General features: G+C 50.3%; 3 protein-coding genes across 3 annotated transcripts; all 3 read left to right on the plus strand.

The window, feature by feature from the left end:
* Positions 1 to 339: 339 nt before the first annotated feature.
* On the plus strand, positions 340 to 2,118 carry BO87DRAFT_358698 (DUF409 domain protein). The gene is made up of 3 exons (XM_025621481.1): positions 340 to 881; positions 950 to 1,568; positions 1,624 to 2,118. The coding sequence occupies exons 1-3, from the start codon at positions 530 to 532 to the stop codon at positions 2,060 to 2,062; spliced, it is 1,410 nt and encodes a 469-aa protein (XP_025480106.1). The 5' UTR covers positions 340 to 529; the 3' UTR covers positions 2,063 to 2,118.
* A 781-nt stretch (positions 2,119 to 2,899) lies between these two features.
* On the plus strand, positions 2,900 to 8,916 carry BO87DRAFT_425876 (proteasome activator BLM10; the record flags this gene model as incomplete). The annotated part of the gene is made up of 3 exons (XM_025627331.1): positions 2,900 to 3,330; positions 3,388 to 8,785; positions 8,854 to 8,916. 3 exons carry the CDS (start codon positions 2,900 to 2,902, stop codon positions 8,914 to 8,916), a joined length of 5,892 nt encoding a protein of 1,963 aa, XP_025480107.1.
* Positions 8,917 to 9,348: 432 nt separating this feature from the next.
* Positions 9,349 to 12,473, plus strand: BO87DRAFT_376502 (H(+)-transporting V0 sector ATPase subunit a). Its single transcript, XM_025623313.1, has 4 exons — positions 9,349 to 9,637; positions 9,713 to 9,791; positions 9,855 to 11,320; positions 11,371 to 12,473. Exons 1-4 carry the CDS (start codon positions 9,512 to 9,514, stop codon positions 12,250 to 12,252), a joined length of 2,553 nt encoding a protein of 850 aa, XP_025480108.1. The 5' UTR covers positions 9,349 to 9,511; the 3' UTR covers positions 12,253 to 12,473.
* The last annotated feature ends 547 nt before the right edge of the window (positions 12,474 to 13,020 follow it).

Genomic DNA, 13,020 nt, shown 5'->3' on the forward strand with positions numbered 1-13,020 from the left:
AAGAATTGGTTAGTTATTTTGTATTACTATGTAAAACAGTTAGATCGAATGGAACATATATTGCTATCAAATGAAAAACTCTTCTTCAGAGCAGTGTACCAATCGACCGGGTTTCCACAACACTTGCCACTAAGTACTTTCTGGTATGGAGACTCAAACCGTCATGGTTTCATTTGGTCCCCTCACCGTCCACAAATATTACGTAGTTGTGCATCGGTGGATGCTGAATAAGAAGGATTTATGCGTGCCGAGGATTCCGACCGATCAAATCCACAGTCCGTCATCCCGTCTGGTGAGCTTCGACGCGTCTTGCCTTCTCCAGATCCCCTTTAGCTTTACCTCGGTTTCTTTGTCATGATTATGTCGGGCTGATCAAAAAATCCCTCTTCAATCTATGGTGAACGGGCGAATGGGATCCTCCTGGGCGACCAATTATCGTTTTTGACAATCATCCTACGATGTTTGCAAATCTGGTAGCTACACAGAACTATTGAAAATTACACACCTAAGTACTCTCTGCCTGGTGACCATGAGCTCCTCCGTGAGCTCTCCAGCGACGAGTCGCCCGAGCCTTCTAAATCCCCGCCAGCCCATCAAGGCGTTAACGGTAGCGTTCTGTCTCTGGAAGGCTCTAGTATATCTGGTCATCATCAGTTGCCCTGGCCTTGGCTACGACACTTCCACAAGCCATCTCTACCATAGCCACAATCGCCCTGATGTCACCTCAGAAGACATCACTTATGCGCACCTTCCCATCCCGCTCAAGTTCGTCCGCTGGGATTCCATTTACTTCTTGCATATCGCCGAAAATGGCTACCTCTTTGAGCAAGAGTGGGCGTTCGGCTACGGGTACACTAGAGTCCTTGCCTATATTGCCACTGGTAGATCTACCTGTCTTCCTCATCGAAAGTGTATTGCTGTGTTATTCGAGCACTAATTGTGGATGTAGCATTGCACCGATTAATCGGCCCTAGTGGAGCAGCCAGGACCGCTGTCGTGGCGACTGCTCTGTCTCATGTTGCCCATTATCTCGCAGTCTTAGCCTTGTATAGACTCTCTGTCAACGTATTTGGCCGTGACACGGCCACCCAGAGACTAATCTGCTTTCTTTCGGCATTTCTGCACATCATTTGTCCTGCAGGAGCATTTCTTTCCGCGCCCTATGGGGAGTCTTTGTTTTCTTTGCTCAACATTACAGGGTTCTATGTCTACTCGTCCTCGTTCCTCGATAACAAGGCGGGGAAGCGTCTCTCCGGCGACGTGAAACTGTTTGTAGCTGCGATCCTGTTCTCAGCAGCCACTGCAGTTCGCAGTAATGGGATCTTAAGTGGTATTCTATATGCTTATGATGCTCTCTTGCAGCTTCGGCGGGTTTGGTGCCAAAGGTTATCCATCGATGCCTGTGCCCATCTCTCCGTTATCATCATCAGTGGCTGTGTCATTGCCCTGGGACTTGTCGTTCCCCAAACTGTGGCCTATACCACATACTGTGTGGACGCCGATGCGTCACGCCCTTGGTGTCAATGGCTTGTCCCCAGTATCTATCGCTGGGTTCAAGGACATTACTGGTACGTTGGGATGGTTGACTAGCACCGCAGAACGCACTACTAACTTGAATAACAGGAATGTAGGATTTCTTCGGTATTGGACCGTGTCCAATATCCCACTTTTCTTGCTGGCAATGCCGATGCTGGCCATACTTAGCCGGTCGTCGCTATGGGCACTGGATGTGGCAGTGCCTTTCATCTTTCCGAGAGCTTTGAGCGGAGTGGACCAAGCGTCGTCGTCAGCCACGACAGCCTCCCTACTTCTCCGACTAGCTGTACCACAAGGATTGCTTGCGGTAATGGCTTTGACCTCTTACCATGTTCAGATAATCAATAGGATATCTTCAGGGTATCCACTATGGTACTGGTATCTCGTATATTTGGTGTCGGGCAACTGGGGGCAAACCCGACCTTCCCTACAAGACAGCCGCACCTTTACTGTGGCTGTGCGGGGCATGGTCGCCTATGCACTGATCCAGGCCATTCTGTTCGGGTCTTTCCTCCCGCCCGCGTGATCCAATCGCAAGTCTATAACAGGGTATATGAAGGATAATATAACTCATAATATAAGAAAGTACCATTACCTGTTCAAATTACCCCCCTTTTTCCCCGGTCAAAGGGTCTCTCGTGTAATCACGTGTGGCGAACCATTTAGAGATGGCCTCGAACATCGAGTCTCACATCCTCCATCCCTCATTTCAAGACTGCTATTGCCTGCAGATTTGTAGGATGTAAATTCCACTTACCGGCGACTGAACTCATCTCCAAAAAGTCAATCTCAGTATATACCGTAGGTAGGACTTGCCTCGCCCCGGCGCAAACCACTCGGTGCTTGTTCTGGAGACGGGGCCCAATTAGGCTGCGGCCGTTACGTGGAATTATGTCATCACCGATCCTACAAAACTGAGCCAGATTCACTTGACGGACACCTCCACCGTCGGATTGCTACGTCTGAGCTCGAGTTTATCTCAACCCTGAGCGTAATTCTGTGCAAGAAAGCTTTCCTGGCCAAATTCGCATCTCATACAAGTGATACCTGATACCTTACTTGGGGTCTTCCATCTTGTGCAGTCTGGCGCCTCTGACATTCCTGGTCGCCTCGTTAGCCAAGTCTTAGTAAATCGCCTATGCGAAGACTGATAGCAGATCACTGTTTGGGCATCGATATCTGCAGCTTAGAATTTGCTTCCAACCTTCATGTTTAAGGTGCGACTCCGTCCATTGCCACATACACCATTTCAGTCGGTCAGGATAAAGCTAGCTAACACACCGCGGTCCGCAGAGTCCCCCCGAACCTCCTCCCACGTTCCCAACCTCTGCACCCCAGTAATCGCCGGACTGATCGCTCGACGATGGATCAATCAGGTCCTAAGGCCATTCTCACATCCGATAACTTCCAAAATGTTCACGAGATATCGCGAGCTACCTCTCCCGGAGGTGAGCCTGTCGCCTTAAACGGAGAGGGCGAGCCCAAGGCACGGGTCCGGCCTCGTACATACCCATACTTCAAATACCTACCATACACGCCGGAAGACGAATCGGAAAGGCAGCGCAACCTGCGAGAGATTCTAAAGCAGCTGTATATCGCGGTGGAGGCTGGTGACTTCAGTCCCGGTGCAGTGCACTGGACACGAGAGCTCAGAGGATGGCTGTCGCTCAAGTTTGATCCGACTCGAAGCGAGCGGATCAATCTTGTCAAGCTGTACTATGAGCTGTCACTCGCTCCTGGAATCGATCCTAATGTTTCAGAGCGGTTCGCAAGCATGTTCATGCTGCTTACCAAGTAAGTGCGCCCGCTACTTTCGTCGCTCGAAGGCCTCGGAACTAACTTTGGCTACAGGCGCAAGCATTATCTCAGACCAGTCAAAGATTTAACACTAGATTGGAGACCGCTATACAGAGAATTGAAGTCATTCGTTCTACCGACGGAGTCTGGGCTTGTGCATTCAACTAACTTGAAGCGCAATGTAAAGACATTGACAAAGCTCTGCGCCTTCGTTCAATTGTATATCGACCCATGTGAGCTGCCAGCCATGCTGGAAGAGTTCCTTCCCCATTACACTACGTCTTTCTCGGAAGGCGCCTTTGTCGTCGTTGGGTTGATCAATCTCCTTCTTCCTACTTCTCCCCCGCCCGAGTCCAGAGAGGATCTTCTTCCGCATCATTACCTCCCTACTCATTTCCATCTCTGGTCGCTTGTGAGCCGTTCGAAGACATTTGACATTACCTACCTTGATTATCTGTCTCGTCTAGCTCGAGACTCATTGCCTGCGGGCAATATACCCTTCTCAGAGTATGGCTTATTCACCAAGGAACAGTCATCGCTCATCTTCACGGCTATCCTCCGGCTACTGGAAATTCCGGTCGGGCAGTCCACATCGCCTTACAGCGCTCTTGTGGACATTTCTTCCGGGCTGGGAATAATGCTGGATCGAGACACTCGGAAGCACCCTGTTGCTCATCACATTGCTCGATGGATTGTGATGTCACTCTCGCCCGCTTGCCTTGAAGCCGAGGAATCAGTACTTACTCAGCTTGAGGGCCTTATACAAGCTGTAGAGACCTTCTTCCATCCTTCCAATTCCGGTAGTTGGACCAAGACCTTGTCCCAGTTGGTGTACTATCTAGCCGACTTTTTCGTCATGCGCTGGAACCGTGAGCAGAGTGGGGAGATGGATATACCAGAAGAGCGGAGGCTGACTGAGCCTTTGAAGCGCCGTTTCGTGCTTTGTTTACGCGACGTCATCTTCATGGGTATCTATGCCAAAAGTGGTACCGCAATGAGCTTTTCTCTGTCTACCCTACAGAGTCTGGCATTCCTGGAGCCTCACCTGATCCTTCCAGGAGCTCTGCAGCGGATTTACCCTTCACTCCAAGGTCTTGTAGAGGTTCATCGCACTACCTCTTCGCTCCGTGCTCTGCAGGTTCTCTCGCGCATTATCTCACGGACGAAGGGCTACCGCTGCCATATGACCACTTTACTGGGCCTTGCACTACCGGGCGTCGACGCTAATGACCTCGAGAAGTCTCTGCATGCATTGTCCTTTATCCAGTCTGCATGCTATAACATACCTATGGCAGATCTGACGAGAGAAGGGGATGATGTAAATTGTAACATGCTCGCAATGCAATGGATTACCGGCGAGATGGAACGCATGGAAGAGCAAGGCGTCGAGGTGCAGCTGAATTACGACACCGAGCTGGACGATAAGACAGAAGAAATGATACTACGGTCCTCTACGTGCGGGTTTGGGGACTTTATTGTATCGTTTTTGGGTCGTGTTTTCACCCTCCTAGAGAACCTGCCGGACGTGACCAGAGTCCGAAATGGTTCCCCTGAAGAGAACATCGTGAATACTCTTCCCGCCACCTTCATGCCGTTACTCTCGTCCCTCTCCCCGGAGTACTACGATATTGCTCTTTCGAAGGTCGTTGACTTCGTGTCGAATCATGTTATCCACCAAGCTCGGGATGCAATGGCCTTCATCTGTAACTCTGTGTGCAAAGTCAGCCCTGCGAAGGCTTTGAAACGCTTCATTCCCGTGTTGACACAGGCTATCCGTACTGAGATCGATGATAATGGCGCAGGATCCACTAGGACAACGGGCACAGATGTCCTTCCTCGCGACCGTGGCCTGGTATGGAACGTTAGCATGCTGAGCATGTGTGTCGTCCATGTCGGAGATGCAGTTCTCGCACATAAGAAAGAACTCTTCGACATAGCTGTGTACATGCAGCAGAAGTGTAGGGGAATACCGACGGTTCATATCTCCAATTTCATTCACCATCTCCTTCTCAACCTGACGGGGACATATACATCGGACTACTCATTGTATGAGCCTGATGTGGTTGCCAAGGGAATACAGCCTGATCTGTGGAGCTACCGACAGGATCCTTGTAAATTGAGCGTAAAGTGGCATGTTCCAAAGCGTGAAGAGCTCGAATTTGCCGTTGAGCTCTTCCAGAACCAGGCGCAGTCTGCTCTCAAGCAGCTGACGGCACTGACCACCGAGACTTCCAGCGTCAAGCGTGATGGAAGTGGAAAAGACTGGTCAGACGAGGTAACCAGAAATCTGGTCCTACTACGACTTATCCTTTCGGGTATCTCTGTACTCTTCGATCCGAAGGCAGCATCAACAACAACTGTCAACAGTTCTACCACATCCTCTAATGATGTGGAGATGGCAGATGCCAAACAAGAGTCGCACACCGTTGACGATGAAGATGCCGACTCGGCTCTGGACAGCTCTGATGAAGCGGCTGTCCGGGAATCTTTCTCCTACCCAACAAATTATCCACTGCGTGAGACGGACCAGATGTACACTACGATTCACGAGATCCGAGAGAAGGCAGGCTGGGTCCTCCACGATGTCCACAGATTCCTCTCTGATAAGCAGGAGGATGATGTGCCCTGCTTTGCAGCCCTCTATTCGGCTTACCGGTCTTGGTTTGTGGACGTGGGTATTGAGAGATCCGCCCATGTCCTTGACAGGGTAACACGTCTCCTTGCGGCCGACATTCACCCTTATAAGATGAGCGGTATCCGTAAAGACTACCCTCGTCCTCTGCTCGTACGCAGGGCGAATGTGTACCATCTGCAGCGCTTGAGACACAATGCAGCGCCTCGTCGTCGGTCCAAGCTGGATGAGATTCTGCTATTAGACATTGCCGAGTCCTGCGTTTCCCTTTATACCGAAACGCGGCGCAATGCTCAAAGTGCGGGCGAATCGGCCCTCAAGGCTGTCTGGGGATCCCGGCTGCTTGTCATCCCTCCTCTTCTCAAAGCTCTCCAAAAGGGCATCAGGGAGAATGATCACGCACGGATCAAAGGAGCGTTGTTCTCTCTGTTGCTCGGCAGCGTCGCCAAGACAGTCGGTCGTCACTGGAAATTCGCGCCCACTTTGGTCCGAACCTTCATAGACGCAAGTGCTGTCGACAAACCGTCTGTCCAGAGGATCTGCTCTAGCGCAGTGTTCCAGATCATGGATTATGGTCGTTCCATGGAAAGAATGGCCATCTTGGACCGCGACATCGTTGAGGCTATCGCTCCACAAGAGAACGTTTCAGATGAGATCACGCAGAAACGGGAGACAATCAACAACAAGCGTGTGCTTATCGAGAAAAAGAAGGCTGACCTGTCAGAAGAGCTTGTCAACCTTGCCCGGGTTTCCCACTGGAAGGTGGCCAGCCGCGCGGCTACTATTGTTATTACAATGGGCCTCAGGTTCGATTATGTTGCAAGCGAGAACCTCATAGACCTGGTGACTCACGGCTCAATTGACGATCACCCCGGTCTAAGGGGTATGTATTCCCAAGCGCTCATCGCATTGTTCACGATGATAGATGTGCGGGCAATTTGCAGCCATGATTACAAGAACTACATCTTGGGACATCAACATTTCCCTTCCAAAATCAAGGTTGCCACCAAGCGGTACGAAGAAGGATGGACCAAAGAATATCTTTCGAGTTTTGAAAATCCCGAAGCGGAGTACTACGTTGACCATGACTTCCCTGGTTGGCTGGTGTGGGCAGATAGCATGCCTGCCTACAAATCGAATGTGGCACGGGATATCGAATACGACGAAGTGGAGTGGAAGGTTCGCGCCTATATGGGTAAACTGTTCGACCGAAGTTGGTTCTCCAAGTTCTTCATGTACTTGAAGCAAGAGCCCCGAGATCCTTCGGCGGATAAATTCCGTATGCCCTGCGCTATGATGCTTCTCTACGCATTTGAATTGATGCTTCGAGATGGTCTCACAGCAGCCACTTTCCAGGACATTCAGGAGGAAATCCAGCTTGTGTTTGAAGATGGCAGCGACAAACATCAACATAGGGCTACCGCTGAGATTCTTGGCGCTCTGGTGAGCTCTGTGGCAGATACAAGTGTCGAGAAGCGCACAATGGTCTGGGAATACGCTTTCCCTATTGTCCAGAAGATTTTCACTGATGGCTTAACGCCCGAGAACTCTGGCTACTGGACGACTTTCCTCCATATGATTCTCCAGTGCCGGGATCCTCGACGAGCCTGGCCATTGGTTGACTGGCTTGCTAGTTTCCGGCTGGACATGGGTACAAATGCCGCTTTTAAGGAAAGCTCCAAGATCAATCTGCTACACCAGTCTATCATCGATGCTGGGTGGCACTTCCAACTTGAGAAGCCGATTATCAAGGATTTCCTTGCCCACCTTGATCATCCTTACAAGGGCGTTCGCGAAGCGATGGGTCAGACGATCGCGACGATATTCCGCACTAGATACCACGAGTCCTATGCTGACCTCAAACGTCTACTGTCAGCCCAAGAGTCAGCATCATCGGTGGGTACCTATCCTTACCTTCCGACTGAAGAATTCACAAAGATGGTCCATGAGGTGTTTGGCCGCATTGAGAAATGGCGCCATGAGAGGACTCCTGGCCAACAAGCGCCCTCATCCTACACATCGGGTTGCAAGACAGTTCTTCTGTGGCTCGATTCGACTCTTTCGTCTCACGAGTGCACGCAACTGGTCCCCTTCTTCCCGGATCTGTTCACGGGACAACTCTTGCACATGATGGATGTCAAGGAGGACCCAGAGCTGCAGTCCTTGGCATACCACGTCTTCCGTCATCTGCCCAACATTCCGTATCCGGCTGAAGACAATTCTGGATTCATCAAAACTCTCATCCACATTGGACAGACCTCTCCCTCGTGGCATCAACGCCTGCGAGTCATGATCAATATCCAAATCATATATTTCCGTCGCCTCTTCTTGCTCTCCAGCGGTGATCGAGACAAACTGTTCGAGTGTGTCGCGAGCATGTTGGAAGATCCTCAGCACGAAGTGAGAGTGGGTGCATCGGCCACATTGTCCGGTATGATCCGTTGCTCGCCTGTGTCTCTCCGGCAGGAGATGGTCAACCGACTCAGAGAACGGTTCACCAAGGTATTGGTCGAAAATCCCCTTCCGAAGAAACCTAAGGGATTCCGCTCTGGCCTATCGACTCCGGTCTCCTCAGGGGCTGGTACGCCGACCCCTGAACATACTCGACTTATCTTAGTCAGGCACGGTGCTGTTCTGGGTCTCGGGGCGCTCATCCAAGCGTTCCCATACAACAGTCCGCCCCCGAGCTGGATGCCGGAGGCGCTGACGACACTTAGTGTTCGTGCTGCCAGTGATCCAGGCATTGTTGGTTCTAGCGTCAAGTCTATCATCAGTGAATTCAAGAAGACAAGGCAAGATACTTGGCATATTGATGCAAAGGTAAGTTTCAACTACCATACAGGAGTGATCAAGCTCAGGGGTATCAATTTACTAACTTGTTTCTATAGGCCTTCACGCCGGATCAGCTTGAGGATCTTTCTGGAGTTCTTTGGAAGAGCTATTTCGCATAATGCGCGAATGAGGGACGATAACCATGCATGGGTGGAAGAGTATGTTATGCATTCTTCTTTTCACACGACACGTTCAAGATTTGCATATCGTTTTTGGCTTGTCTGGGTTACAGTATTGAGTGGATACGGGAGCTGGCCAGCATTGGGTAGTATACGTAGGGACTTAGCATATTAAAATCCACAAGACATCTATTGTTTGATACCTCGTATATCTGCATATCCTGCTGCGCCTGTTCGCATGGACATTCCTAACACTGTCATTTCACAAAGTGGATAGATATATGATATAGTTGGTATAGTAGTTCGTGGTGGTGGTGTGGTTGCAGATGGAGGCCAAGTTTAGTCAGCGGGCGTGAGCAACATCACGTGCCGGGAAGCAGCCACGCGGCTCGGCGGCCATCGAACCGCATCATCAATCGAACTCCAGGGGCGCTGGATAGCTTCAAGTCCTCCCTTACGGTTAATCCTTTGCCAGTTCGGCTTTGGAAGTCTATCTTTATCCCACAGCAAGTTATTCAATCTCTGGTTCTAGCGCTCCTGCGCGTTTTTGTCCCTGTGGTGTAGAAGAACTGCTCAAGGCAGTCTTGCTTCCACCATGGCTCCAAGGGACACCTTGTTCCGCTCGTCGGAGATGAGCTTGACCCAGCTCTACATCGCCAACGAGATCGGAAGAGAGGTTGTCAGTGCTCTGGGAGAGCTCGGTCAGGTCCAGTTTAGAGATGTGAGTCTGTTGCTTGGATATCTTAGTTGACATGCACGAACGAATCCAGCTGATATATGTTGCGTCTGTTTCTAGCTTAACCCCGACACCAATGCGTTCCAGCGTACCTTTACGAAGGAGATTCGTCGTTTGGATAATGTGGAAAGACAGCTGCGTATGTTCTGCAATCAGCGATAAGGTTCCTATGAACCTCGATCTAATCCGTCTCGCACACCAGGCTACTTCCATGCCCAGATGGACAAGGCAAGCATCCCCATGAGATCTTCGTCTGAATTCTCCGACACACTCGCTGCTCCTTTGGCCTCCGAAATCGACGAGCTCGCCGAGCGTAGCGAAAGTCTCGAACAACGGATCGCTTCGCTGAACGATAGCTATGAGACCCTGAAGAAACGTGAGGTGGAGTTGACTGAGTGGCGCTGGGTGCTGAGGGAAGCTGGTGGTTTCTTCGATCGCGCTCACAGCCATACGGAGGAAATTCGCCAATCTTTCGACAACGACGAAGCCCCTCTCCTCCGCGATGTCGAACAGCAGAGCCGCGGCCCCAACGGCGATGCGCAGGGTCAGCAGTCTTTCCTGGAGATGAACATCGGATTTGTGGCTGGTGTGATTCCGCGGGACAGGATTGGTGCCTTCGAGCGCATTTTGTGGCGTACTCTGCGTGGTAACCTCTACATGAACCAGTCGGAGATCCCCGAGGCCATCATCGACCCGACGACCAACGAGGAGTCCCACAAGAACGTTTTCGTCATCTTTGCTCACGGAAAGAGCATTATCGCTAAGATCCGAAAGATCTCCGAGTCGCTTGGGGCCTCCCTCTACAACGTCGATGAGAACAGTGAGCTGAGGCGGGATCAGATTCATGAGGTCAATACCCGCCTGGGTGATGTTGGCAATGTTCTTCGTAACACCAAGAACACCCTCGACGCGGAACTCACGCAGATTGCCCGCTCTCTTGCCGCTTGGATGATCATTGTCAAGAAGGAAAAGGCTGTGTATGATACACTGAACAAGTTCTCCTACGATCAAGCGAGAAAGACTCTTATCGCGGAAGCATGGTGTCCGACCAATTCGCTGGGCTTGATCAAGTCAACATTGCAGGACGTCAACGACCGCGCTGGGTTGAGTGTGCCTACTATCGTCAATCAAATCCGGACCAACAAGACCCCACCAACCTTTATGCGGACGAACAAGTTCACTCAAGCTTTCCAGACTATCGTCGACGCCTACGGTATCTCGAAGTACTCTGAAGCTAACCCCGGATTGTACACCATCGTCACATTCCCCTTCCTTTTCGCTGTCATGTTCGGTGATTTTGGCCACGGTGCCTTGATGACCCTGGCTGCTGCCGCTATGATCTTCTGGGAACGCAAGCTGGCGAAGACCAAGCTGGATGAGCTGACTTACATGGCATTCTACGGTCGTTACATCATGCTTATGATGGGTCTCTTCTCTATGTACACCGGTCTTCTCTACAACGATATCTTCTCCAAGTCCTTCACCGTCTTCCCCAGTCAGTGGCAGTGGCCCGACGATATCAAGCAAGGACAGACCGTCGAGGCATCGTTGAAGACTGGCTATCGCTTTCCTTTCGGTCTGGACTGGAACTGGCACGAAGCCGAGAACTCTCTTCTTTTCACCAACAGTCTGAAGATGAAGATGAGTATTTGTCTCGGTTGGGCACACGTAAGAGACTTCATTAAATTTCTTTTAACCATTGTTAACCTTGTTTACAGATGACCTACGCTCTTTGCTTGCAATACGTCAACGCTCGGCACTTCAAGTCGAAGGTTGATGTTATTGGTAACTTCATTCCCGGAATGATCTTCTTCCAGTCCATCTTCGGTTACCTTGTTCTTACCATCATCTACAAGTGGTCCGTTGATTGGAACGCCCGAGGCCAATCTCCTCCCGGACTTCTCAACATGCTTATCTTCATGTTCCTCTCCCCGGGAACTGTTGAGGAACAGCTCTACCCCGGTCAGGCAAGCGTCCAGGTTCTTCTCTTGCTTCTTGCTGTCATTCAGGTGCCGATCATGCTCTTCTTCAAGCCATTTTACCTTCGTTGGGAGCACAACCGTGCCCGCGCTCTTGGATACCGTGGCCTTGGCGAGCCATCCCGGATTAGTGCGTTAGAAGACGATGCCGATGGTGGTCGCGACAGCATGGCCAGCGATGGTGAAGGTGTCGCCATGATCGCTCAGGATCTCGGTGACGAAGAGCACGAGGAGTTCGACTTCGGCGAGATCATGATCCACCAGGTCATCCACACCATTGAATTCTGCCTGAACTGTATCTCCCACACCGCCTCCTACCTGCGTCTGTGGGCTCTGTCTCTGGCCCACCAGCAGCTCTCTATCGTGCTGTGGGACATGACCATTGGCGGCGCTTTCGAACAAGAGTCTTCCACCATGCGGGTGGTCATGATCGTTGTCACCTTCTACCTCTGGTTCACCTTGACCATCGCCATTCTCTGTGTCATGGAGGGTACCAGCGCCATGCTTCACTCCCTCCGTCTTCACTGGGTCGAAGCCATGAGCAAACATTTCATGGGTGACGGTATACCTTTCACCCCGTTCAGCTTCCAGACCCTCCTCGAAGAGGATCCTGTTGATTAGTCTTTCTTTTTCTGACTGCATGCGTTGCATTTTCCTTTCCTTTCACACTTTTGGATCAAGATGTCACATTAGTACATTCCCTGAGGGAATTCGATCGAATCTAGATATTCATGGCGTCTTGTCCTATTATCCGTGTCTTTCTTTTGGCTGTGCTACTAGATGATCGGAAATATATATGTCAATTGTATACTCAGAAAGAAGTTGTAGGACGTATCAGTAACAACCATATGCAATTTACTAAATTATCTCGCTGCAGAAATTAGTGAACCAATATTCTGGTCACCCCGCAATCATAGATTAAAGAAAATCACACATCTCGGCTTCAATCGGCATGTATGAGAGAGCGGCTAGTAAAGAAGCCAGACCGCCACCAGGCAATTAAACATTCCTTCAGCGCCTCGTGTGTAATAACTTGACACTTATAGCACGAAACATTTCTATTTCAAATGAATACGATGTCCAACTATGGAATCTTTGCCGAGTTCGCTGCAGTGTAGGAATTCGAGGAAGGAAATTTATAATTCCACCAATCAAGGGCATGCTTTAGCACACTCGCCTTAGCATCTATTGAGTGGTCGAACTAATTATCATTTACTTGACTTCAATATCTTGTAAAATTATGTTGTCTATTAAAGTAACCGAGTAAGGGTACTTTAGCCACTGCTCTACGTAGTATCATGCTGGCAACTTAAGTACTTGATTGCAGCAGGGATATATACTAAAGTATTCATCTTCAGTTACTCTTGTCATTCCAAATCTCCACTTTCA

The sequence above is a fragment of the Aspergillus neoniger genome, assembly GCF_003184625.1.
Source record: "Aspergillus neoniger CBS 115656 unplaced genomic scaffold BO87scaffold_15, whole genome shotgun sequence".
Taxonomy (NCBI): Eukaryota; Fungi; Ascomycota; class Eurotiomycetes; order Eurotiales; family Aspergillaceae; genus Aspergillus; species Aspergillus neoniger.

Excerpts from the sequence above, each read along its gene's own strand:
- BO87DRAFT_358698 (XM_025621481.1), top strand. The coding sequence starts at position 530 with ATGAGCTCCTCCGTGAGCTCTCCAGCGACGAGTCGCCCGAGCCTTCTA. Across the intron at positions 882-949 it reads CCTTGCCTATATTGCCACTG|CATTGCACCGATTAATCGGC; the intron begins GTAGATCTACCT and ends TTGTGGATGTAG. Across the intron at positions 1,569-1,623 it reads TGGGTTCAAGGACATTACTG|GAATGTAGGATTTCTTCGGT; the intron begins GTACGTTGGGAT and ends CTTGAATAACAG.
- BO87DRAFT_376502 (XM_025623313.1), top strand. The coding sequence starts at position 9,512 with ATGGCTCCAAGGGACACCTTGTTCCGCTCGTCGGAGATGAGCTTGACC. Across the intron at positions 9,792-9,854 it reads TAATGTGGAAAGACAGCTGC|GCTACTTCCATGCCCAGATG; the intron begins GTATGTTCTGCA and ends CTCGCACACCAG. Across the intron at positions 11,321-11,370 it reads TTTGTCTCGGTTGGGCACAC|ATGACCTACGCTCTTTGCTT; the intron begins GTAAGAGACTTC and ends CCTTGTTTACAG.